Raw genomic sequence first — 24755 nt, 5'->3', positions numbered from 1 at the left:
GTCTATTTAGGTCTTCTGCCCATTTTTTAATTGGGTTGTTTGTTTCTTTAATATTGAGCTGAATGAGCTGTTTATATATTTTGGAGATTAATCCATTGTCTGTTGATTCGTTTGCAAATATTTTCTCCCATTCTGAGGGTTGTCTTTTCATCTTGTTTATGGTTTCCTTTGCTGTGCAAAAGCTTTGAAGTTTCATTAGGCCCCATTTGTTTATTTTTGTTTTTACTTCCATTACTCTAGGAGGTGGGTCAAAAAAGATCTTGCTGTGATTTATGTCAAAGAGTGTTCTTCCTATGTTTTCCTGTAAGAGTTTTATAGTGTCTGGCCTTACCTTTAGGTCTTTAATCCATTTTGAGTTTCTTTTTGTGTATGGTGTCAGGGAGTGTTCTAGTTTCATTCTTTTACATGTAGCTGTCCAGTTTTTCCAGCACCACTTATTGAAGAGGCTGTCTTTTCTCCACTGTATATGCTTGCCTCTCCTCCTGGTCAAAGATTAGTTGACCACAGGTGCGTGGGTTTATCTCTGGGCTTTCTATCCTGTTTCATTGATCTATATTTCTGTTTTTGTGCCAGTACCATATTGTCTTCATTACTGTAGCTTTGTATCTTACTCCTTTTTATACATGCCTTCCCTTTTTTCCCCTCATTTCTACCATCTTTCTTATTTTCCTTTTTTCTGCTTTTCATCTCATATATATATATATGCACACACCCACACACCCACACATATACATATATAGTCTCTTGTGTGTTTATCAGACAGTAGAGAGAGAAGAGCAGTTGGTTTGTACTATGGGCTGTAAAAGTGATCAACTTGGCCTTTTCTTTCTTTGATCTTTTTCTTTTTTTTAAATAAATTTATTTATTTAATTATTTTTGGCTGTGTTAGGTCTTCATTGCTGTGTGTGGGCTTTTCTCTGGTTGCGGCGAGCGGGGACTACTCTTCGTTGCGGTGTGCAGGCTTCTCATTGTGTTGGCTTATCTTGTTGCAGAGCACGGGCTCTAGACGCACAGGCTTCAGTAGTTGTGGCTCGCGGGCTCTAGAGCGCAGGCTCAGTAGTTGTGGCGCACGGGCGTAGTTGCCCCGCAGCATGTGGGATCTTCCCGGACCAGGGCTCGAACCCGTGTCCCCTGCATTGGCAGGCGGATTCTTAACCACTGCGCCACCAGGGAAGCCCACAATCTACATTTACCGGGATGTAATCCCATCATAAGTTGAGGAAGATCTGTATAGCCAGCTAACTCATACATATACTCTTCTATTCATTCTCATTTCAGAAGCAGAGTTTTCTCAGTGGGAGTTAAAACTTAATATCCACCTATCAGAACAGCTACAATAGAAAATAGTGACAATAGCAAATGCTGGTGTGCATGCAGGGAAACTAGATTTCTCGTACATTGTTGGAGGGAAGGTAAAATGTTACAGCCACTCCGGAAAAAGGTTGGCAGTTTCGTAAAAAACTAATCATACATTTACCATATGACCCAGCAATCATACTCTTGGGCATTTATCCTGGAAATGAAAACTTATGTCTACACAAAAACCCACACCTGAGTGTTTATAGCAGCTTTATTTGTAATAGCCAAAACCTGGAAACAAGCAAAGTGTCCTTCAGTAGGTGAGTGATTAGAGAAACTGGTACATCCATACAATGGAATATTACTTAGCGATAAAAAGGAACAAACTGTGGATATGTGCAACAACTTGGACAGGTGTCAAGGGCATTGTGCTGAGTGAAAAAGAGCCATTCTCCAGAAATAGAGACACAGACGTAGAGAACAAACGTATGGACACCAAGTGGGGAAAGTGGCGGGTAGGATGAATTGGGAGATTGGGATTGACATATATACACTAATATGTATAAAATAGATAACTAATAAGAACCTGCTGTATAAAAAAATAAATAAAATTCAAAAAAAAAGCCATTCTCAAAGGGTCACATTCCGTATGAGTCCATTTGTATGATATCCTCAGAATATCAGAGTTTTAGAGATAGAGAACAGATTGTGGTTGCCAGGGTTTAGGGATGGTGGGGGGCAGGGAAATGGGTGTGATTATAAGGAGGTAACAAGAGGAAGAGCTTCGTGATGATGCAGTAGCTCTGTATTTTGATTGTGGTGATGGTTAAATCAGTGTTCAGTTATGTTGAATTGTCATGGAACTATACACACACATTGTACCCATGTTAATTTCTTGCTTTTGGTGTTGTACTATAGTTATGGAAGATGTAACTATTGGGGGAAATTAGGTGAAGGATACATGTCCTCTTTGTACTATTTGTCAACTTCCTCTGAATCTATAATTATTCAAAATAAGAAGTTTAAAGAAAAATTTAAATACCAAATTTCATAGTTTATATGCAAAAACCTTCTTTAGTGTTATTAGTTTTTTAGAATATCAAATGTACATTTTAGGATGGAGAGAATGGGAGAAGATTATGTACTTTATTGGAAGTAAGAGGCTTTTATAATTTTTTTAAATCAACACTAAGTTTCACAATGGTATAATACACTAGGATGTGGGACTATCTCAACACCACTAGTAATTTTTAAGTGTTGTGTTACTATAAATGGGCAAGAATTCAAGAAAGAGCAAAGAATTTTAACATTTTTGTGAAGGTAGGATAAGATTAATTTTAGATACTTAAATTTTGTTTAAAGAATGGTTTTTAAAAAGAAATGTGAACTCAGCTGTATTGTTAGCTCTAGATGCTTCCGTGTATCATTGCAGGCCTTCCGTGTCCTGTCTGAACCAACTGGTCCAGAATCCCCAAGCTCTAAAGAATGTCATAGGGCTTGGCAATGTTCAGATGTACCAGAACCTGCAATCTGTGGGATAAGTAGAATCTGGGTCTTCAGACTGAAGAGAAGAAAGCGCATTGCAAGACGACTGGTAGATACTCTCAGGTAAGAAATCAAATAAAATGGATTAGACCCAGATTAGCTTTCCCAGAACCTTTCCCGGCTCATGAGCCAAAGGGAATGATGTTGGTAAGACACTCCTATATAAATACTACCAAAGTCAGGCTAAGGCAATGCTGGCACTGAAAAAAAAAAAAGAACTAGATATACTCAGTTTTGGGCACAACATTCCAAGTCTGAAACATTCTAGCCCAGTGCTTTTCAAACTACCTGTGGTCAAAGACTGGATTTTGTTACAGACCAACACATTAACAAAATAAAGATAAATTGCTAGGAAACAAACAAATGGAAAAATGGAAGCCCAAATTTTTATTAGATTCAACAGATGTAAAATTACATTTAAATAAATCTATAAAAACATAAGTTTAAAAAAAAGAATTTTAGGGACTTCCCTGGTGGTCCAGTGGTAAAGAATCTGCCTTCCAATGCAGGGGACGTGGGTTTGATCCCTGGTCAGGGAACTAAGATCCCACATGCCATGGGGCAACTAAGCCTGTGCACCACAACTACTGAGCTCACGCGCCTCAACTAGAGAGCCCGCGTGCTCTGGAGCCCGCGCGCCACAACTAGAGAGAGAAAGCCTGCACACTACAACTAGAGAGAGAAAACCCACGCACCTCAATGAAGAGCCCACATGCTGCAACTAAGACCCAATGGCAGCCTAAATAAATAAATAAATAAATAAATAAATATTTTTTAAAAAAAGAATTTTAGAAATTGTACATAAAAAATAAATATTTTTTAAAAAAAGAATTTTAGAAATTGTACATGTTTATTGACCGTGTGTGACTAGGTGATTAATAAAGACTTGCTGTAACTCACAAGTGTAACTAAATGTAAAAGTAAATTAGCAAGACAGCCCACAGAATGAGAGAAAATATTTGCAAATCATTTATCTAATAAGAGTCTAGTATATCCAACATATATAAAAGAACCCTTACAACACACAAAAAGACAACCCAATTTAAAAACAGGCAAAGGATTTCAACGTATTCTATTTTCTTCCAAAGCAGAAATACAAATGGCTGATAAGCATGTGAAGCTATGCTCAACATCCTTAGCTATAAAGGAAATCACAAATCAAAACCATCATGAGATACCACTTCACAGCCACTTGGATGACTAAACGAAAACAAAGGGAAAATAACAAGTGTTGGTGAGGATGTGGAGGAAACTAATCCTTGTATGCTGCTGGTAGGAATGTAAAATGCTACAGCTGCTGTGGAATCTAGTCTGGCAGTTTGTCAAGAAATTAAACTGTTACCATATGACCCAGCAATTCTGCTCCTACAAGTATACTCAAGAGAAATGGAAGCATCTGTCCACGCAAAAACTTATACATGAAGGTTCATAGCAGCATTATTCATAATAGCCAAAAAAAATGTAAACAACCAAATTCATGACTAATGGATAAACACAATGTGGTATATCCACACAATACTACAATAGGATATTCAGCCACGAAAAGGAATGAAGTTCTGATACATGCTACAACATGGATGAACCTTGAAAATATTATGCTAACTAAAAAAAACCACCCACAAAATACCCCATATTATCATATGATTCTGTTTATAGAAAACATCCAGAATAGGCAGATCCATGGATAGAAAGTAGACTAGCAGTTTCCAGGGACTGAGGGAAGGGTGAATGGAGAGTGACTTCTAATGGCTACGGGGTTTCTTTGGGTGATGAAATGTTCTTGAATTTTGTGCCATTTTTGAATATACTAAAACCACTGAACTGTGTATTTCTAAATGGTGAGTCTTTGGTATATGAATTCTCCATTTTAAAACTACAGTATGCACACTCTGTACTAACACTGTATGTTGGTACTCAGTTAATAATGGGACAAATGAGTTTGCTTCTTTCTTGCTTGTTAATTACCTAATCTAGGTTAGATAGATGAGTTTCACAACACTTACTCTCTCAACTTCTGTCTTTAAGATAACAGATTACAAACCAATGATTCCACTTTGACAAAACCAAGGACCACACTTTGAGTAGCACTATTCTAGCCTTTGGGTTCCATACACTTTTTAAGAAAGAACACCAAGACCACAGCAGGGCTGCAGCCCTAGGCCTCAATCCTAGTCCCCCAGCATACCTTACAAAGGGGAGCAGTGAGAGAAGTTGGTGTCTGTAAAGATTTTATTTCATAGTGAATTGTGAAATGCCTCTATTTTCTATATTTTATGTTGAGATACATAAATTTGGTATGGAGAATACCAGTATATAACCTGGTATGTATTTCTTAATAACAAGGATATTCTCTTATATAAGGACAGATCAGATATCAAATTTGGAGTATTTAATATCCCAATATAATGCTATGCTATCTAATGTATAGTCGATATTTCAATTTTGTCATTTGTCTCAAATGCCCTTCATAGCATTTTTTTTCCTGTTCGGGATTACATATTGCATTTAGTCATAATATCTCTTTAGTATTCATCTTCCTTAACCTGGAACAGTTTCTTAGCCTTTCTTTGTATTTCATGACTGAAGAATTTGAAGAGTACAGGCCAGTTATTTCATAGACTATCCCTCAGTTTTGTTGAATTCTTTCAGCTATTTCATTTTCTTTTAATCATAGTTGAGCTGGATCAAGGAGAGTTGTAGTCAAAATGTAGATTAGTTTTTGTCTTCTTAAAGCTCTGAGTGCGTGATGTAGTTGAAAAGAATATAGTTATTGGTTAAAATAATTATTTTTTTGTTGTTATAACTATCTGTGGCTTTTAATTAGCAATAGTATCTCGTATTCGTTGCTTACTATCACGGATCACCTAGAGTCAACCGGATGGTTTGTGTGGCTCCCTTTGCCTCAGCAGAACTTTTTCTGGGCCTTAGTGTTCTCATCTGTGAAATGATATCATTAGACTTCCACCTGTAAAATACAAGGCATGGAGTCATTTTACCACTTAATAAAATAATGTTGGTTTTAATCAAGAATACGTAAAGAGATTGAAATTTTTTAATTGGATTGCTTTAAAATATTGATATAATTGTGCTTACGTTTAATCAAAATTTTAAGTTGTTTCCATTGTTAAATTACCTTTTTCTCTTTTTTAGGAATTGCTTCATGTTTGGCTGTTTTCTCAGCACGAATGAAATAGCATTTTCTGACCCAACACCAGATGGCAAGTTATTTGCAACCAAGTACTGCAACACCCCTAATTTCCTTGTATACAATTTTAATACTTAAAGCCAATTTCAACTATAGAACAGTTACTATATGGATGAGTTCAGACAGCCCATTATCATAAAATACAAACTATTTAACAAATATCAAAATAAAAATACTAAGATACACACACATATGCAGAAACCTGCCTCAGTTTTGTTCCTTATGAATTGAAAAGTCAGGGGTAAATTCATTGAAAATTATCTAGGGATACAAAGAAAGGAAAAGTCTTTGGATGATGTATACTGACTAGCACTCTGAATCCTTAATTATGAAACTTAGTAGCTATAGCTGGAAAATACTTGCCTTCTATGTAAGAACATTGACAAAGCAAGGTGGTTTTCCACAGAAATGTGACCACTTATCATTTATAAAGCACACTTTGGGGCCAGAATTATCTCGTGCCTGATCAGAAGCAAAGAGGAAAATTTAAAGACAAGCAAATAATTTCCATCCCCATTTTTTAAAAGGTAATTCCTGAATTCGTACACAAAATTCTCACTTTATAGGCACTTGGCTGTAGCAACTCAGTTTGAGTATATTTAAAGTATTTTGAGTTTCTAATTTGTACCAGGGAAAGATGATAAAGCATAAGATTTCCATATCCTTTTGTATAGAACAGAATTCTAGAGCTTAATATTTTTATCTTTTTAAAAATCATTAATCAAAACACACTTGTCATCAGATTTAATTAAACTTAGTAATTGCACTATTGTCATTTCATTAATTTTTGGTGTTTGAAAATGCTAATTGTGTTACTTTTCTTTAGTGAACTTACTGCTGGTGATTGATGTCTAACAAAATGGATACCCAGTTGGATTAGATGATTCATATGATTACATTTTAAATGTATACTAACAGAACCAAGGTTAGTAAATAAATATATCTAGGCTGATGGGCCACAGAACATGATGACATTATGTAAATACACCTAAATAGGCACACATTTTTCTGGTATAATTCTTGGATACTTACTTAGAAAAGCAAAGAATTATTCAGGTTTTTTTTTTTTTTATTCTAAAAAACTCATGTCATAACTTCTCTCTGGCAATAAGACTCTAGGGAAGTAGTGTCCAGGTTGTAACTCTATGTAGAATCTGTTCCTCTACATTCTTTTATTTGCCTTTAATGGTTCAAAAATTTAAAAGCCTGGGTTCCACAAAGACTGTGGAAGTGTTAAAATGTGTGTAATTTTACAAACATTTTAATGCTATTTTCTGCACTGCTGTGTTTAAAAATTGTCTTAAATAGTTTATTTTAAAAAATTTTATTAACATTATTTTGCTCAATGCCTTTATGATGAATCAATTAAAGTTCTTTTCAATATTCTCTTATTCAGTTGAATGTACTGATTTTCATTTTAAATTACAGTTTGTGGTTATAAAAATAGTACATGCTCTTTATGAAAAACAATCATTGAAAACTATATCCACACAAAAACCTGCACACGGATATTTATAGCAGCTGTTGACATAAAACAAATAGACTGCCAGTTATTTCTCCATCAAAAATGGGTTTATTCGAGATTAGCAAAGAATTACAATTCAGGGTCTGTAACCAAGTTGACCATGTTCAAGTCCTCAACAAAAAATGGCGGGAACTCTTTTACAGAGAGGAAGAGGAAGTTGAGAGGGCAATAGTAAACCAAGAGTCCAGCACTTATCATTGGCTGAGCTCTAGCCAGGCAAGAAAAGGTCGGCTTCCTCTTGTGCTCTGCTATCTTCATAGGGCAAGAGCTCCCCCTTCTGGCCTCCCAACTTTATTTTTTTATAATTTTATTTTGATTAGAGGTCTGTTTCTAAAATATAATTTCTATTTATTTTTGCCACACAAAAGTATCGCTGGTCTCTGCAATATGAAAAAAATTCTAAAATAATCTACATGTTGACCATTTCTCATTACTTTTTTTTAAACCTTTTTTTTTCCATTTTATTTATTTTACTTAAGTATAGTTGATTTACAGTGTTTCAGGTATATAGCAAAGTGATTCAGTTTATACATATATATATATATATATATTCAGTCACATATTCTTTTTCAGGTTTTTTTCCATTATAGACTATTACAAGATATTGAATATAGTTCCCTGTGCTATACATTAGGTCCTTGTTTATTTTATATATAGGAATATGTATCTGTTAATCCCACATTTCTAATTTATCCCCCCACCTTTCCCCTTTGGTAACTATAAATTTGTATTCTATGTAAGTCTGTTTCTGTTTTGTAACATTTGTTCATTTGTATCATTTTTTAGATTCCACATATAAATGATATGATATTTGTCATTGTCTGACTTACTTCACTTAGTATGATAATCTCTAGGTCCATCCATGTTGCTGCAAATGGGATTACTTCATTCTTTTTTTTATGGCTGAGATGTACCACATCTTCTTTATCCATTCATCTGCTGATGGACATTTAGGTTGCTTCCATGTCTTGGCTATTGTAAGTAGTACTGCAATGAACATTAGGGTGCATGCATCTTTTTGAATTAGAGTTTTTGTCTTTTCCGGATATATGCCCAGGCATGCGACTGCTGGATCATGTGGTAAATCTACTTTCAGTTTTTTAAGGAACCTCCACACTGTTCTCCATAGTGGCTGTATCAATTTACATCCCCACCTACAGTGCAGGAGGGTTCCCTTTCCTCCACAGCCTCTCCAGCATTTATTATTCGTAGACTTTTTGATGATGGCCGCTCTGAACGGTGAGGTAATATCTCATTGTAGTTCTGATTTGCATTTCTCTGATAATCAGCAATGTTGAGCATCTTTTCACGTGCCTGTTGGCCATCAGTGAAGAAACCATCAATGAAAAAAACTGGAACCTACCAGAAAAGATCTAAAACTAAAGACATAAAGAAGGAACCACAACAAGTTGGGTAGGAGGGGCAGACTCACAGTACAATCAAACCGCATACCCCGTGGGTGGGCGACGCACAAGATGGAGAAGAATAATATAGCAAGGTCTTCCCACAGACGTGGCAGTTTTGAGCCCCACGTCAAGCTCCCCAGCCCAGGGATCCGGCACTGGGAAGACAAGCCTCCAGAGCAGGTGGCTTTGAAGGCCAGCAGGGCTTAACTGCAGGAGCCCTATGGGACTGGGGGAAATAGAGGCTTCACGCTTAAAGGGTGCAAACAAAATCTCAGGCACACCGGGACCGGGGTAAAAGCAGTAATTTGATAGGAGCCTGGGCCGGACCTACCTGCTGGTCTCGGAGAGTCTCCTGGGTGGGGGCGGAGGCGGCTGCAGCTCATGCTGGGGACATAGACACTGGTGGCAGACATATGGGGGAACAGCCAACCTTGGGGACACACGTGGTGGCGGCCATATTGACTCACTAGCAACAAGACCTGACCCCGCACAACGGCCGGCGGGCTCCAGTGCTGGGAGCCTCAGGCCAAACTAACTGGGGGGAGTCACAGACCCAGCGTCGGCACACAGGCTGCCTGAGGACTAACGAGCACACAGCCTCCCGCAGGCAGCTCCCCCCCCAGACACACAGCCCCAGCGTCGGCGCACAGGCTGCCTAAAGACTAACGAGCACACAGCCTCCTGCAGGCAGCTCCCCCGAGACAGGTCCCAGCTCACCAGGGGAACAACACCCAGCTGCAGGCACTGGCGGGCAGGCACCGGCCCCTCCCACCAGGAAGCCTGTACAAGCCGCTAGATAAGCCTCACCAACTGGTCTGTGGCCATCATCAAAGAGTACAAACAATAAATGCTGGAGAGGGTGTGGAGAAAGGGGAACCCTCCTACACTGCTGGCGGGAATGTAAGTTAGTACAGCCACTCTGGAAAGCTGTATGGAGGTTCCTTAAAAAACTAAAAACAGAGGTACCAAATAATCCTGCAATCCCATTCCTGGGCATATATCCGGAGAAAACTAATTCAAAAAGACACATGCACCCCAATATTCATTGCAGCACTCTCTACAATAGCCAAGAGATGGAAGCAACTTAATGTCCATCGACAGATGAATGGATAAAGATGTGGTGTGTATATATACAATGGAATATTACTCAGCCATAAAAGAAAGAAATAATGTCATTTTCAGCAACATGGATGGACCTAGTGATTATCGTACTAAGTGAAGTAAGTCAGAGGAAAACAAGTAAGTCAGACAGAGGAAGACAAGTACCATATGATATCACTTACATGTGGAATCTAAAATATGATACAAATGAACTTATTTACAAAACAGAAATAGACTCACAGACATAGAAAACAAACTTACGGTTACCAAAGGGGAAAGGGGTGGGGATGGGGATAAATGAGGCGTTGGGATTAGCATATACACACTACTATATATAGAATAGATAACCAAGGACCTACTGTATAGCACAGGGAACTATAATCAATATTTGTAAAAAATAAATCTGAATAAAGTATGGACTTGTTAATAGTAATGTATCAATATTGTTTAGTAATTGTGACAAATATACCAATGTTAAGATTTTGACAATAGGGGAAACTAGGTGTGGGGTTTATAGGAATTGTCTTTGCAACTTTTCTGTAAGTCTAAGACTTCTTTAAAAGTTTATTTTTAAAAATGTACAGTTCAATGAGTTATCACAAACACCTTCATAACTACTACCCAGATAAGAAATTTTTCACAAGGAATCTCAGATTGAACTTTTTAAAAAAGTTCTCAAGGCCAACAAAGCCACACCAAGGGTGTGTCATAGATTCTGTCTGTGAGATCTATAGATTTGGGCGATAGAGATTTGAGCAAATTTCTCTCTTCTCGAGATCCCCCCAAATTTCTCGAGATTCCTGCATCCATTAGGAGGTGGTCTTCCTTATTTACCAGATAAAGCTGCTGGAAACCTAACAGTTTCCAAATTCTGAAGGGATCAGGTAGAGAGAAAAGGTAAAAATTCCATATCTACCAACAGAAGTGTAATTTAAAGGCTTCCGTATATCTGGAAAACACAGATTAAAAACCAGTAATATTTCAGATAAAAACCAAAAATTATAACCATACTCATAAGTTCACTCAGTCCTATGTGACTTCCTTGATCTTAATCTTCTGTTAACAGTTTTATGAAGCCATCAGGTTTTCCAGTAGAATTCTTTAATTTCTTACCCAGTTCAGCAGTATGATCTGAAAGTTATCAGAAACCTGTACTTGTCAAAAAGTCCTTTCTATGAATCTTCTTGAAGATGAAGCATTTTTGCAAAAACACTGGAGTAAAATAACTGTCTATAAATGACAAAAAACTTTCATTGAAAAGTCAAGGTTAAAGACCTGATCACAATGCAGCTGACAAATAAACTGGGGTACCTCTGTGACATACAACAATTTAAGATAATAACTAGAATTATGACTGATATCACTTACCAGGACATACCAGAAGTTTAGGAGTACCATATTAATTTCTAGAATATCTGTATTAATAACATTTACCCATACAATACAACCTAAGAAGTTTTATCACCACTCATTTGACAACACTTAATGTAACATACCAAATAAGCCTAATTTGTTTATTCCTCTCCCTGAGATGGAGAGAAAAATACTTTTAGGTGTTCCAGGGACCCTTTGGAAAACCTCAAAGTTAGCTAGAGTTCAAACGAACTTCATTTAGAATTTATCTTTGGGAATTTTGTCAAAAATACCAAAAAGCTTCAAAACACCTGGCCAAATAGGATCATACATCACTGTAAAACAATACCCATTCACAGCCAAAACCCAGATTGGGATTTGAACCCACGGTCTTTTAACTGAGATCGCACACCTGGTCTCAGGACTTAATGAAGCTCAGGTTCTTTTTTTTTTTTTTTTTTTAGCGCATTTTCTTTTTTTTAATTTTTATTTATTTATTTATTTATTTATGGCTGTGTTGGATCTTCGTTTCTGTGCGAGGACTTTCTCTAGTTGTGGCAAGCGGGGGCCACTCTTCATCGCGGTGCGCGGGCCTCTCACTATCGTGGCCCCTCTTGTTGCGGAGCACAGGCTCCAGACGCGCAGGCTCAGTAATTGTGGCTCACGGGCCCATTTGCTCCGCGGCATGTGGGATCCTCCCAGACCAGGGCTCGAACCCGTGTCCCCTGCATTGGCAGGCAGATTCTCAACCACTGCGCCACCAGGGAAGCCCCAAAGCTCAGGTTCTTGATGTCTCATCGCAGAAAGAATTCAGTGAGAGACACAGTGATAGGTAAGAAGTGGATTTATTTAGAGAGAAACACTCCACAGACAGAGTGTGGGCCATCTCAGAAGGCGAGAGCAACCCCAGGGTATGGGGTTGTCAGTTTTTATAGGGGTGGGTAATTTCATAGGCTAATGAGTGGGAGGAGTATTTCAGCTATTTGGGGGAAGGGGTGGGAATTTCCAGGAATTGGACCACGGCTCACTTCTTGACCTTTATGGTCAGCCTTGGAACTGTCATGGCACCTGTGGGTGTATCATTTAGCTTGCTGATGTGTTACAATGAGCATATACTGAGGCTCAAGGTCTAGTGGAAGTCGACTCTGCCATCTTGGACCTATGTGGTTATAATCAGTTTATGTCGTGTCCTCAAGCTATGTCATTCTTTTAAAGGTTGTGCCCTGCCCTCTTCCCTCCTGTTTCACTTCCATAACTTTCTGCATCCATATTACTCTGTCCTTCACTTTCTTTTTCATTCAGAAACAGCCAGCTCTAGGACCAAAACCATCCTTTTTTCCTTTAACAAAATGCATCTCCATTCCTCATACCTTCTTTTACTGAAAACATGCTTCCCATCTTCCTTGCATACTGAAATATTTCCCTTATAAATCGTAACCTTAAAACCTTAATCTATAGCGAAAACCAAGAAGTAAGTAATTGTGAACTGTTTGTCATACCAGCACTTCCTGATTGGAAAACTTATGCAAGATATGTGTTAAAAAAACCCAAACATCTTTAGTTTCCCTCTCATAAGAAGACAAAAGTAGGTAATCTTAGACCTGCCCAGCAGTTAATGTTCCAGTATTTTATCCTATTTGAAATGACCCAGAGAGTGAATGAATTCTCATAGTTTAACTTAGTTTAGTTTCAAATAACCAAAATCTGGATATACTTATCCTTAAAGGAGATATTCCCAAAACACAATTATTCCTAAAGAGTTTACCTAAAAGCTCTTATCTCATTTACCTTATTTTATTTACTTAAAAATTTCATCATTGGGATTTCCCTGGTGGCCGCAGTGGTTAAGAATCCGCCTGCCAATGCAGGGGACACGAGTTCGAGCCCTGGTCCGGGAGGATCCCACATGCCATGGAGCAACTGGGCCCTTGAGCCACAATTACTGAGCCTGCGCTCTAGAGCCCGCGAGCCACAACTACCGAGCCCACATGCCTAGAGTCCGTGCTCTGCAACAAGATAAAGCCACCAGAATGAGAAGCTCGCACACCGCAGTGAAGAGTGGTCCCTGCTTGCCGCAACTAGAGAAAGCCCACATGCAGTGGCGAAGACCCAATGCAGCCAAACATAAATAAATAAAATAAATACGTTTAAAAAAAATTCATCATATTGTTATTTTTCTTGTTGACAAACTTTGTAACAGGAATACGGTCTTGATTTCTAGTCAACCTAGGTACAAATAAAAGTGTTATACTTAATGTTGATGACTTGAAAGACATGTCTATATTAATGAAACTGAAACCCAGCAGGATCCTGTGGGGCCTTCCCAGGTACAAATCCTTTCCATGACCCCTGTTTCTTGTTTGTAGGAAATAGGCTTCATTCAGCCTCTGTGACCTTCCTTGAGTTCCAAAGGGCAGATTCAAATAGTTGCTTATGAGAAAAGGGAGGGAATGCAGAAACAAAGGAGGAGCAGTCAAGAAACAATAGTGCAGGGTCCTGGCTTCTACTCAAGGAATATACGTAATAATATACCTTTGAGTTCTTCTGTAAGAACTAAGGCACCACCCAGGTAGAGGATGGTAACTTCAGGCTGAACACAAGATTCCTGGAACACTGCCCTGTTACCTCACCACCAACCAATCAGAAGAGTCTGCACACAGTGGATGATAATGAAGATTCTGACCCCTTCCCCAAATGATTCCCCCTTTAAAAACTTTCATGGTGGAGCAGTCTTAGAAGTTGGTTTTTGGACAGGAGTCCACCTTCTCCCCAGGTTGCTGCCTCCTGAATAAAGCAACCTTTCTTTTCCAACCAACCCTTGTCTCTCGAGTATTGGTTTTTGAGCGCAAACAGCCAAACTGAGTTGGGCAACAAAACCAACAAGCTTAAGCTAGCTTCAATACCAGATATCGATTCAGTACTATTTCCCAGATCACGTGACCCTGAAATTCATTCTGGCCAGTTTCTTTTATATTTCTGAGTATATAAGTGCTTAATTTCCTTTAAGCCAATTAAATAGAGTTCTTTTACAAATTAATTTTGGCAATACCACACATCTACAACACACATATACAGATATGCACAAACACACAGACCTCATAGTTGCCATTCCAAAATTTCAGCCAGGAGTCAGGTGCAACAATATAAAACCCATCAGTTACAAAAGAGGCAGGTTTCAAATTGGTGGGTTTCTGGCTGATGGAACAAACCAAGGTCACCTGTCTAGATGGCTAAACACTTTTACTAATATTTATGGAGACGATACAAGATTTCTATTTGTCCTTGACTATTCAAGTCCCAAGTTACCTATCCCTCTTTCCTGAACTTTGCATTTTGAAAAGATGGCGGACATAAGGGTTCCTGGAGAAAACCAGGTAGAATATTTGCATCTCAAAGATATAGGAGGAGAAAGGCAAGTTCCTCCTTGGATGACTTTGTTCCCTTAAGGCCAGAAAAAAAAATTTTTTTTTCAATACTTACAAGCCTCTTAAGATAAATAGGGGAGATTTGGGGAGTGGTAAAAAGATTTACCACTTTTAGATTATTTCTGGAGCCACACCTCTGGTCCTGTAAAGACTAGATTTGTAAAACAAGTACAGTTGCTTTTAATTCCTCAAAGAACTGAGTGGCCACCTCAGTGATAGCAAAGGACTGACATACCCATTCACCTATGTTGGGATGTTTTACTTTCCCTCATTTAGCTTAGGGGAGAAGCACCTGCACCCCCCAAAATAAAATTCCTGTCAGGCTCTGAACATCAGCTATGGTCAGTTTAGTCAGACCTGTGGCCTCCTATTTTGGTAATCCATTTACAAACAGTTGAGGATCCTCCCTGGGTTTAAGAAATTCTTTAACTATGGCCCTCAGTTCAGCTTTCTATCTGAAGAGACTGCCTACAGCCTTAGGTGGTCCGATTTTTTTTTTTTTTTACATATACATTCTTTTTCCTATTCTTTTCCATTAGGGTTTACCAGGTGGTCCCATTTCTAAAGGTAACCATTTAATACTGTCTTCAGAGTGGAAAGGCAATTCAGACAGATTTCTAGAATGAGTACTCAAAGAAGGATAGAGAGGAGCAATAAAGTTTTACGTACCTTTTTTTCCCCCCCCGACCGCACTGCGCAGCATGTGGGATCTTAGTTCCCAGACCAGGAATCGAACCTGTGCCCCTGCAGTGGAAGCATGGAGTCTTCTTTTAAAAATAAATTTATTATTTAGTTTTGGCTGCGTTGGGTCTTCATTGCTGCACGCGGGCTTTCTCTAGTTGCAGTGAATGGGGGCTACTCTTCGTTGCGGTGCGCAGGCTTCTCATTGCGGTGGCTTCTCTTGTTGCAGAGCATGGGCTCTAGGCGTGTGGGCTTCAGGAGTTGTGGCACACGGGCCTCAGTAGTTGTCTCACGGGCTCTAGAGTGCAGGCTCAGTAGTTGTGGCTCACGGGCCTAGTTGCTCCGCGGCATGTGGGATCTTCCCGGACCAGGGCTCGAACCCGTGTCCCCTGCATTGGCAGGCAGATTCTCAACCACTGCGCCACCAGGGAAGTCCCTTAGGTACCTTTTATATCATTAATCTTTCATCAGCCTTATACAACGAATCTTTCAATGAGGACATTTTGGAATTTTGAAGCCTTTGGGGACTTCCACATACCAATTAAAATAGTTTAAAATAATTGAAATCGTTTAAGATGAGAGCTCTCTAAAATTTTAACAATTTAGAAGTTTCTCCAATTCAAAAGATCCAAGGAGCTAGCCTAACAAATTTTTCCCTGCTAATCTAATTTTAGAAAAGAGAAAAACACTTACCACTGTTGTTTCCAGTAGACCCTGCAGGCACAGATCCAGAAGATTGCTGGCTTTAACTGTGCACTCAAAATTGTTTTGGAGTGCCAGCAGAACCCCAACTTGGCCATTTCAGGGCCCAATTTCCTTTAGCTCCCATTTGAGCACTTGCAAGCATACATAAACCCAGCTGGTATTCCCATAGGTGGCTGTTTGCATGGGACCTGTTTGGCCATTGAGGCACAATTCCCACTATTAATTTGGTAGCCTAATTCAGATATGAGATACGAGATATAATTTGAACAACTTTCTGAGGACACTGTGCTTCTGAGTCTAGCACCCCAGGGAGTTACCCTTGGGTCAGTTTGACTTCTTTTATGTGGCTTGGTTTCTCCCTGTGACAGTCTAAAACCGCCATGTGTGCTCAGAGCACTAGATTGTCATCCTCTGTCACGTCCCCCGGATGAGCAGTATTTAATGGTTGTAGTGGGTCTTCCTTATTCTTCAGATTTGACTAATTCAGTCTCTCATTTCACTAGCAAAAGTTTTGTTCAGACCATATATCAACTCATTTTTTTCGATTTAAGTCAAATTTAACAAAAACCCAGCCACCTATGTTTCCCTGGGCCTCTTGCCCAGAGCCTCTGTGTCCTGCCTAGGAAATGCACTGGTGCCCCGTAAGGCCCAAGGCTTAAGTGAAACAGCTCAAATAAAATTTTCAGGATCCTCACTCAAACAATAAAATGCAGATATCAGGAGAACTCACTGGAACACCTGAGGAGTACCGAGAAGTCTGTGGGGCTCAATGGGCCCATGCTGGTACCGAACACTGGTACTGGGTAGACTCCAGTTGCCCTCTGATGGGTATCTCTGATATCCTGCCAGCTATGCCAGGCATGAAGACAAAGTTAATCAGCCGATCTAAGAAAGAAATGGAAAACTTTACTGGACCCAAATTGAGGATTATAACCCCGGGAACAGCATCTCAGAAAGCTCCAAGAACTGTACCATCTGTTACAAGTCAAAACACAGTTATAAAAGTTTTTTCAGACAGAGGTCTCTACATTAAATATTATTGACAGTTTACAAAATCCAGATCTAAGTGTCCTCGTGGCCCCTTACAACATCAGGAAGGAATGTTATCTTTTAAGGAGTTGTCTTGTTGATGCTGGGAGAATATTGCTCTTTATGGTTGAGCAGGTATTTCTGCTGATGGGGGAGGTTCGGTCGATGCATAATGCAGGTACACAGTGCGCAGTGGAGGGGACAGAGGAGGCCAAAGGGCAGAGGACATTTTTTTATGTTTAAATTTTTGTCTTGCCATAAAATATGAATTTTATTTCACATCTCTAAGGGCACGATTCCCATTCATGAGGGTCACCCTCATGGCCTAATCACCTTCCAAAGGCCCCACTTCCAGATACCATCAGAGTGGGGATTAGGCTTCAATATATGACTTTCAGTGGAACACAAACTTTCAATCCATAGCTACTATAAAATGATGTTTACTATAGCTTCCTTGCTAGATATGGACACCCTTTCTTACATTAAGGAAGTTCCTCTCTAGTCCCAGTTTTCTAAGATGCTTTTAAACATCTTGAAGAGATATTGGATTCTATCAACATTTTTATTCCATCTTTTGATTTTTCTTGTGTTAATATGGGGATTACATTGTTCTTTAAATGTTAAATCAACCTAGCCTTCCTGAAATAGACCCAGCTTGGTCTTGATGAAGTTTTTCCTTTTTATGTTACTGGTTTTGGTTTACTAATATTTTGTTTGCGAATTTTCATGTGTTCATGAATGAGGCTGGATATCTACAGGATCTGCAGTGATGTTTCCTTTTTAATTTACGACATGTCTTTTTTGCTCTCTGTATAAGTCTTGCTAGGGCTTATCAATTTTATTTATATTTTCAAAGACCCAACTTTTGGCATTGTTGATCCTACTATATGTTTGTTTTCTATTTTCTATGATAGGTTTTGTTTTAAAATTTTTGCTCATTTCTTTCCATTGGAAGGGAGCCTTACTTTGTTTTTCCTAGATTCTTAGCTGATTTTTCAGCCTTTCTTTCCTAATATAGCATTTAAGACTATAAATCTCTCTAAGGACAACTTCAGCTGCATGCCACAAGTTTTTATATATAGTATTTTTGTTATTTAAAAGTCAGCTCTAATTTTATTTTAATCAACAAATTGTAGATTAAGTAGGTACCATGAGGCATGAAAGAACAGTCCTCTACATTTCTTAAGCAAGTGCTTATTATCTCCGTTTTATAGAGGTACAAACAGGTTCCTGGAGGCCTTCGTCTGGGAGGTGAGAAAGCTACTTCAGAGAAGTCTGTTTTGATTTGCCAATTATAATTAATTCAGCAAAAAGATTAGTACTGCTATATCCTCAACCCAGTCACACGTAAATTTTTCCTGAGAATGAAGCAAATGACCAAAAAAAGAAGGTAACTTAAGAAGAGACTTCAAGAGCAAGTTCCAGAACAAGAATTGTAAAAGTTTTCTTGCCATTGGTAGTAAAATCTCTGCAACCTTGTGCTGAGGGTCTCAAGGCCCTATCCAGACTCAGAGGGAAAAGCAGGCTGGGATCACTTGGTAACGTCTGCCACAGACAAGTGCTATGGATTTGCACCCCCAGTCCTTGGATGTTAGTTTGTTTCCATTTAGATATTCCAACTATAGGAACTGGAAACAATTATTCAAGGAAAAGTATTTGTTTATGTATTAAAAAGAACGTTGCAGTTCATGAGAACAGGCTAAGAGAGAGCAACTCCTTTGTCAGCTTGGCAGACCTAGTGAGAAGCAACACAACATATAAGTTAGTCAGGATAACTGATGTCAGGATGCAAAAGTGTACATAAGTAAAATTTTTCCATAAATCAGTCGGTTTTCCATTTACTTTCTTGGCACTTTAATGTTATTTTGATAGAAGATAAGCCATTAATGATCTGTATAGTACTGCTTGGTACAATCTCATGCTAAAAGGAACCCTCCATTGAATTCCAGAATTGTTTAAATCTCAGAGAGCAGTGGTTCTTAATCTAAGATCCCCCATGTGACAGTAATTTTTAGTCTACGCATACCACCTAGATTCACAAGCACAATTCAATAACTGAAAAATCTCAGGGAGCTGTGGCTCACAGATAGAAACTAACGATTCAAATCACCCTCATTTTACAGATTAACAAAATAAGGCCAAGAAAGAGAAAGAAGCCTCCTCACTTTCACTCAGTAAGTTTAATGACAACATTCAAATCAATGGAGTACCAAATAAGATAATAAACCTTCTGGTAACTAAAGTGTCCTTTACTCTATATTGTTCTATTAGAGTTTTATTATTTTTACACCAATACTGTGATATGCTTAAGTACAGACTAGTAAATAAAAAAAATTTTAAAGATATCAGTACAGAAAATACATTTAATAAATTAAAGCAAAACCCAAAGATATGGCTGGAGCCAAGAGAGCAAGAAAAGCCTCAACCAAAAATGTTTAGAAATATCCAAGGAGCTACTCTTTTGAGCCATATCCCAGGTCTCTGGTCTCAGTGACCTTATTTAATAAGCACATCAGCCAAGAAAGGCCAGCAAAAGGTTTAATGTTTTAAAAGATAAGCAAATGTAGACCTATTTTGTAATACACAAAGTGCTAATTTCAATAGATCCATTAAAATAGAGAATATCTGAGAAAGATCATTAAGAAAAGTAACAGTCACTCAATCCAAATTAATGTTAGAGTTTACAGCAATTTATTTTAAATCTGTATAAACAAGTTCAAATACTTGAGTAGCTAGTTTCTTAAACTTTATAGAAAACCTACAATCTCAAATGCTTATTAGCATAAGCATACACGAAATACCTTTATAATAGAAATAGTCGTTCAAATGTTAAAAAGGTGCTATCTACGGTCCTAAAATGGCCACTTCTGAAAAGTCTAATAATTATGGGCCATCATAATAACTATATAAATGTATTATGGTAAACAGAACAGCTATACACACAAGCTACACTTGAAGCTCCGGCAGTCATGAGCATGAGGTGATCACAGGACATCCATTTCCAAAGCGTCAACGACGTGCGCAGCAGAAGGGCGATCTTTCGGGTCTTCATGAGTGCACACAGAGAAGAGCTCGATTGCTGTCTGGTACGACGCGTCCAGTTCTTCCATGTTAACAGGAGGCCTCGTTCCCAAGGCTGCATAGTACGCTTCATCATCAAAGTCACTTTCATCAAAAGTTCTATCTGCTCGTGAAGGAGTTGGAGATTGAAACAAAATCACTTTAAATCATGGAAAAGCTTAGCGACTGCTCAAATTCACTCTCCTGAAATAAGAATTCATCATCCAATGTGCTTTTCATTGTACACAGGCAGTCTCTTCAATTGACCTGCCATGGTGTAGATTAGCTACTGTCAGGGAATTTTTTTTTTTTTTTGGCCGCACACGTGGCATGTGGGGTCTTAGTTCCCCGACCAGGAATCTAACCTGCGCCCCCTGCAGTGGAAGCGCGGAGTCTTAACCACTGGACCGCCAGGGAGGTCCCTGTCAAGGATTTAAAGGTTATTGACCCCAACCCTCTTACTGTTGTAACTTTCCAATCATTTTCTCAGGCAAGGGGAGTTTTTAAGGTAGCTTTTCGCTCCTCTGGATTTTCTCAATTTACCTCCCTATTCTCATTTACTCTCCATCTCATTTGTATGAGATTAAACCAGGATGGTACCAAATTAATCATCAGTATTAATATAACCTACATCTTGTGCCACTAAATCAAACTAATAGCTCTTTTAAATTTTAACTTAATAGAGAAAATATAATTTTATAAGCTATTCTTTAGTTCAAACTGAAGAGATTGGGATTTATGTTAAAAATATGCAGTTATACCTTCATCATCATCATCATCTGGAAGACTAATGTGTGGAATAGATAAAGTCATCATTTCCCACAGAGTAAGGCCAAAGGCAAATATGTCTGCCTTGTCAGTAATAATACCATTCTCCTCCAGAGCCTCCTTAGGTTTCCAGGGCTCAGTGCCAATATAACAGGCCTCAGGGTCAGTCACTGAAACAAGTAAAATACAGGCAAGATGGTCATAAGGGCAAGCACCAGAAACCACTAAGAAAGGCAAACAACCCAAAGAACAACGAGCAAGTTAGTTAACAGGTTTTTAAAGGTTAATAAATATAGCCAGTAAACATGAAAAATACACTTAGCCTTGTAAAAAGAGTCTTTCCCTCTCAGATTGCTAAATATTCAAAAAGCTAGTCAGTTGGCAAGGGTGTAGAGAAACAGCACTTCTCTTAGAAAGGGGTAGGAACATAGATTGCGGATGTCTGGAGTACAGACTCTGGAGCCAGACTGCCTTGCCCGGGTTCAAAGACATGTGCAAGCTGTGTGACCTTGAGCAGATCACAATCTCTGTGCCTCAGTTTCTTTATTTTTCAAACTATGCTGTCTTTCAGCTGAGAGAATTACCACTTCTTTGCTTTTATGATTGCTAAATCAGGGAAAAGGGAGAGTGGAATCACATAGTGGCTCTTAAAGCTTCTCTGCCCAGGAATGACATAGGTCCACTCACATTTCCATTTAAATGTTAAGAGTCAACTTGTCAGTTTCAATGAAAAGGCCAACTAGAATTTTGATTGGGATTGGACTGAATCTCTAGATCAGTTTGGGAAGAATTAACATCTAAACAGTATTGTGTCTGTCAATCCACAATCATGATCTCTCCATTTACTTAACATCTTATTTAATTCTCTCAGTGAAGCTTTATGGTGTTCAATAAAGAGGTATTGGACTTTTTGCTAAATTTATTCTTGAATATTTTATGCTTTTTGGTATAGCAGTCCCCCCTTATACCCGGGGGATACATTCTAAGACCCCGTGGGGGCCTGAAAACTATGGGTAGTACCGAACCATATCTATACTATTTTTTTCCTATACATACACACCTATGATAAAGTTTAATTCATAAATTAGGCACTACAAGAGATTAACAACAACATAATAAAATACAACAATTATAACAATAAACTGTCATAAAAGTTATGTGAATGTGGTCTCTCCTTCTGTCTCAAAATTATCTTATTGTACAAATTTGATGCCTTTTTCTTCTTAACTATGCACTTATCACACACTATGGCCATAACTTTTGCAGTCTGAGGCGTAACAGCAAAACTAGGATAAACTTCTTTTTCCTTCTTCACAATTACATGGACAGAAGATTCGTCCTTACTGTAGATCTCAGCAACCTCGGCATATGATTTTTTTTCTTTCTTTATTAAGTGCAGAACTGTCACCTTTTCACTTAAAAGAAGCGCTTTATGGCCTCTCTTCGGCGCATCTGAATTCCCAGCATCACTACTCTCTCACTTTGGGGCCATTATTAAGTAAAATAAGGTTCACTTGAACTCGAGCACTGCCACACTGGCAACAGTCATCTGATAACCGAGATGGCTACAGAGTGACTAACAGGCAGGATATGCCGGACAAAGGGATGATTCACTTCCCAGGTGGGATGGCAGGATTTCATCATGTTACTCAGAACAGCGAGCAATTTAAAACCTATGAATTATTTATTTCTGGAATTTTCTATTTAATATTTTCGAACTGCAGGTAACTGAAACTGGAAAGCAAACCTGTGGATACTGGAGGACAGCTCTATTTGTAAATAGAAATCTTAAATTTTTCTTTTTTTCATTATTTATTTTGAATATATAGAAGTATAATAGCTAACTTCATTTATTGGTTGTAGTAGTTATTCTGTAGATTCCTTGAGTTTTTCTACCTAAACAAAATATGAACAATTTCATTTCCTCCTCAATCTTGATGGCTTTTACTTTTTTCTTGCCTTATTTTAACGGTAGGACTATAAGACAGTGTTTAACCCTGGTGAGAGCAGGCACATAAGCCTTGTTCTGTAAGTACGATGCTGCCCGTAGGTTTTTCTGTTAGGTACCCTTTCTGAGGCTAAGTTCCCTTCTATGTCTACTTAGCAATTTTTATCATGAACGGAAGTTGGATTTTGTTAAATGCTTTTTCTGCTTCAATTGAGATGTTTTCAAATCTCAAAACAGTTTTCAAATTTGTTAATATGGTGGCTAGCATAAACTTCTGAATATTAAAATAACTTTTCTTTCCTGGGATAAACTCTTGTTGGTCAGATGTACTATCCTTTTTATATACTGTTAGATTCAATTTGCTAATATTTTGTAAAGGATTTTTGCACCTATGTTTGTGAGTCGGTGATTTTCTTTTTTCATGAGTATTTGTCAGGTTTTGATATCAGAGTTATGCTGGCCTCAGAACAAATTGGTCAGTGGTCCCTACTCCTCTATTTTCTGAAAAATTTATGTAAAATCAGTGTCATTTCTTCCTTGAATGTTTGACAGAAATCAGCAGTGAAAACATCTGGGTGTTGGGCTTTCTCTGGGGGAATGTTTAATAGATATAGGGCTACTTGGACTTCCTATTACTTCCTATACCAATTTTGGTAAATTGTATTTCTCAAGGAAATTGTTCTCTTCATTTAAGTTGTCAAATTTGTTAGCATAAAGTTGTCTGTAATGGCCTATTAATCTTTAAATGTGTGCAGGATCTGTAGTGATAACCTTTCTTTCATTCCTGATGTTGGAGATTTGTGTTTTTTCTTGATCAATCCAGCTAAGGATCTGTCAATTTTATTATCTTTCAGAGAACCAGCTTTTGGCTTTATTAATATTTTCTTGTGTTTATTTTTTATTTCATTGATTTCTGCTCATATATTTATTATTTCTTTCCTTTGACTTACTTTGGACCTGTTTTGCTCTTCTTTTTCTAGCTTAAGATGGAACATAAATTATTCATTCAGATCCCTTCTTTTTTCTACTATAATCACGTACACAGCTACAAATTCCCCTCTAAGCCCTGCTTTAGCTATATCTCACACATTTTGATATGTACTGCTTTCCTTTTTATTCAATTCAAAATATTTTCTAATTTCCCTTGTCATTTTCTTTGACACAGGTTATTTGAATTTCCAAATACTTGGGGTTTTTCTAGACATCTTATTGTTACTGGTTTCTAACTTAATTCCATTGTAGTCAACAAAGATACTCTATAATTTCTTCCATAATTTTATACATGTTCCTTTTCATATTTAAAAATCTTTACTTCTGCTATGACTAGGATAAACTCAAATACTTACAAACAGAACATTCACTTCAGAGTATATTGTACTAAAAATGGAATTTTTCAGTACTTGATTGCTATAATCTCCATTTCCTCACAAATAAGGTTAGAGTGAAAACAAACTGAATTAATATAACTCACTTTCATACAGGAAGTAGGAAAAAAACACAGGAAGCCTGTTTAATGAAAGAAGCTTCTCTTCAGAACTAAAGGAAAGTCTGCCTTGAGGGTCTCAAGAAATTTACAAAGAAAGGGGAGGAAGAAGGAAACTAACATTTAGAGAACTAAAGGGGCAGACCAAGAAGGAAGACATAAAGATACAGAAGTCAGGAAATTGAAGATTCCAGTCAACAAGCACTCATTCATTCATTCAGC

At 38.1% G+C, this 24755-nt stretch overlaps 2 protein-coding genes across 2 annotated transcripts in view; one reads left to right on the top strand and one right to left on the bottom strand.

The window, feature by feature from the left end:
* The window catches only part of ESCO2 (establishment of sister chromatid cohesion N-acetyltransferase 2), a 36607-nt gene extending 20776 nt beyond the window's left edge, over positions 1–15831 (top strand). The window contains exons 10-11 of the mRNA XM_082402788.1: positions 2732–2907; positions 5995–15831. Coding sequence (XP_082258914.1) covers positions 2732–2907; positions 5995–6127 — 309 coding nt within the window. The 3' untranslated portion in view covers positions 6128–15831. The remainder of the gene's footprint in view (positions 1–2731; positions 2908–5994) is intronic.
* A 3604-nt stretch (positions 15832–19435) lies between these two features.
* PBK (PDZ binding kinase) overlaps positions 19436–24755 on the bottom strand; it is a 30861-nt gene continuing 25541 nt past the window's right edge. The window contains exons 7-8 of the mRNA XM_082402884.1: positions 21096–21272; positions 19436–20458 (exon numbers count right to left, since the gene is read on the bottom strand). Of these exons, the coding sequence (XP_082259010.1) occupies positions 20259–20458; positions 21096–21272 (377 nt within the window). The 3' untranslated portion in view covers positions 19436–20258. The remainder of the gene's footprint in view (positions 20459–21095; positions 21273–24755) is intronic.

The sequence above is a fragment of the Balaenoptera borealis genome (genome assembly GCF_965194805.1).
Source record: "Balaenoptera borealis genome assembly, chromosome: 8".
Taxonomy (NCBI): Eukaryota; Metazoa; Chordata; class Mammalia; order Artiodactyla; family Balaenopteridae; genus Balaenoptera; species Balaenoptera borealis.
The sequence above is the reverse complement of the archived record's forward strand: the minus strand, read 5'-3'. Positions and strand labels throughout refer to the sequence as shown.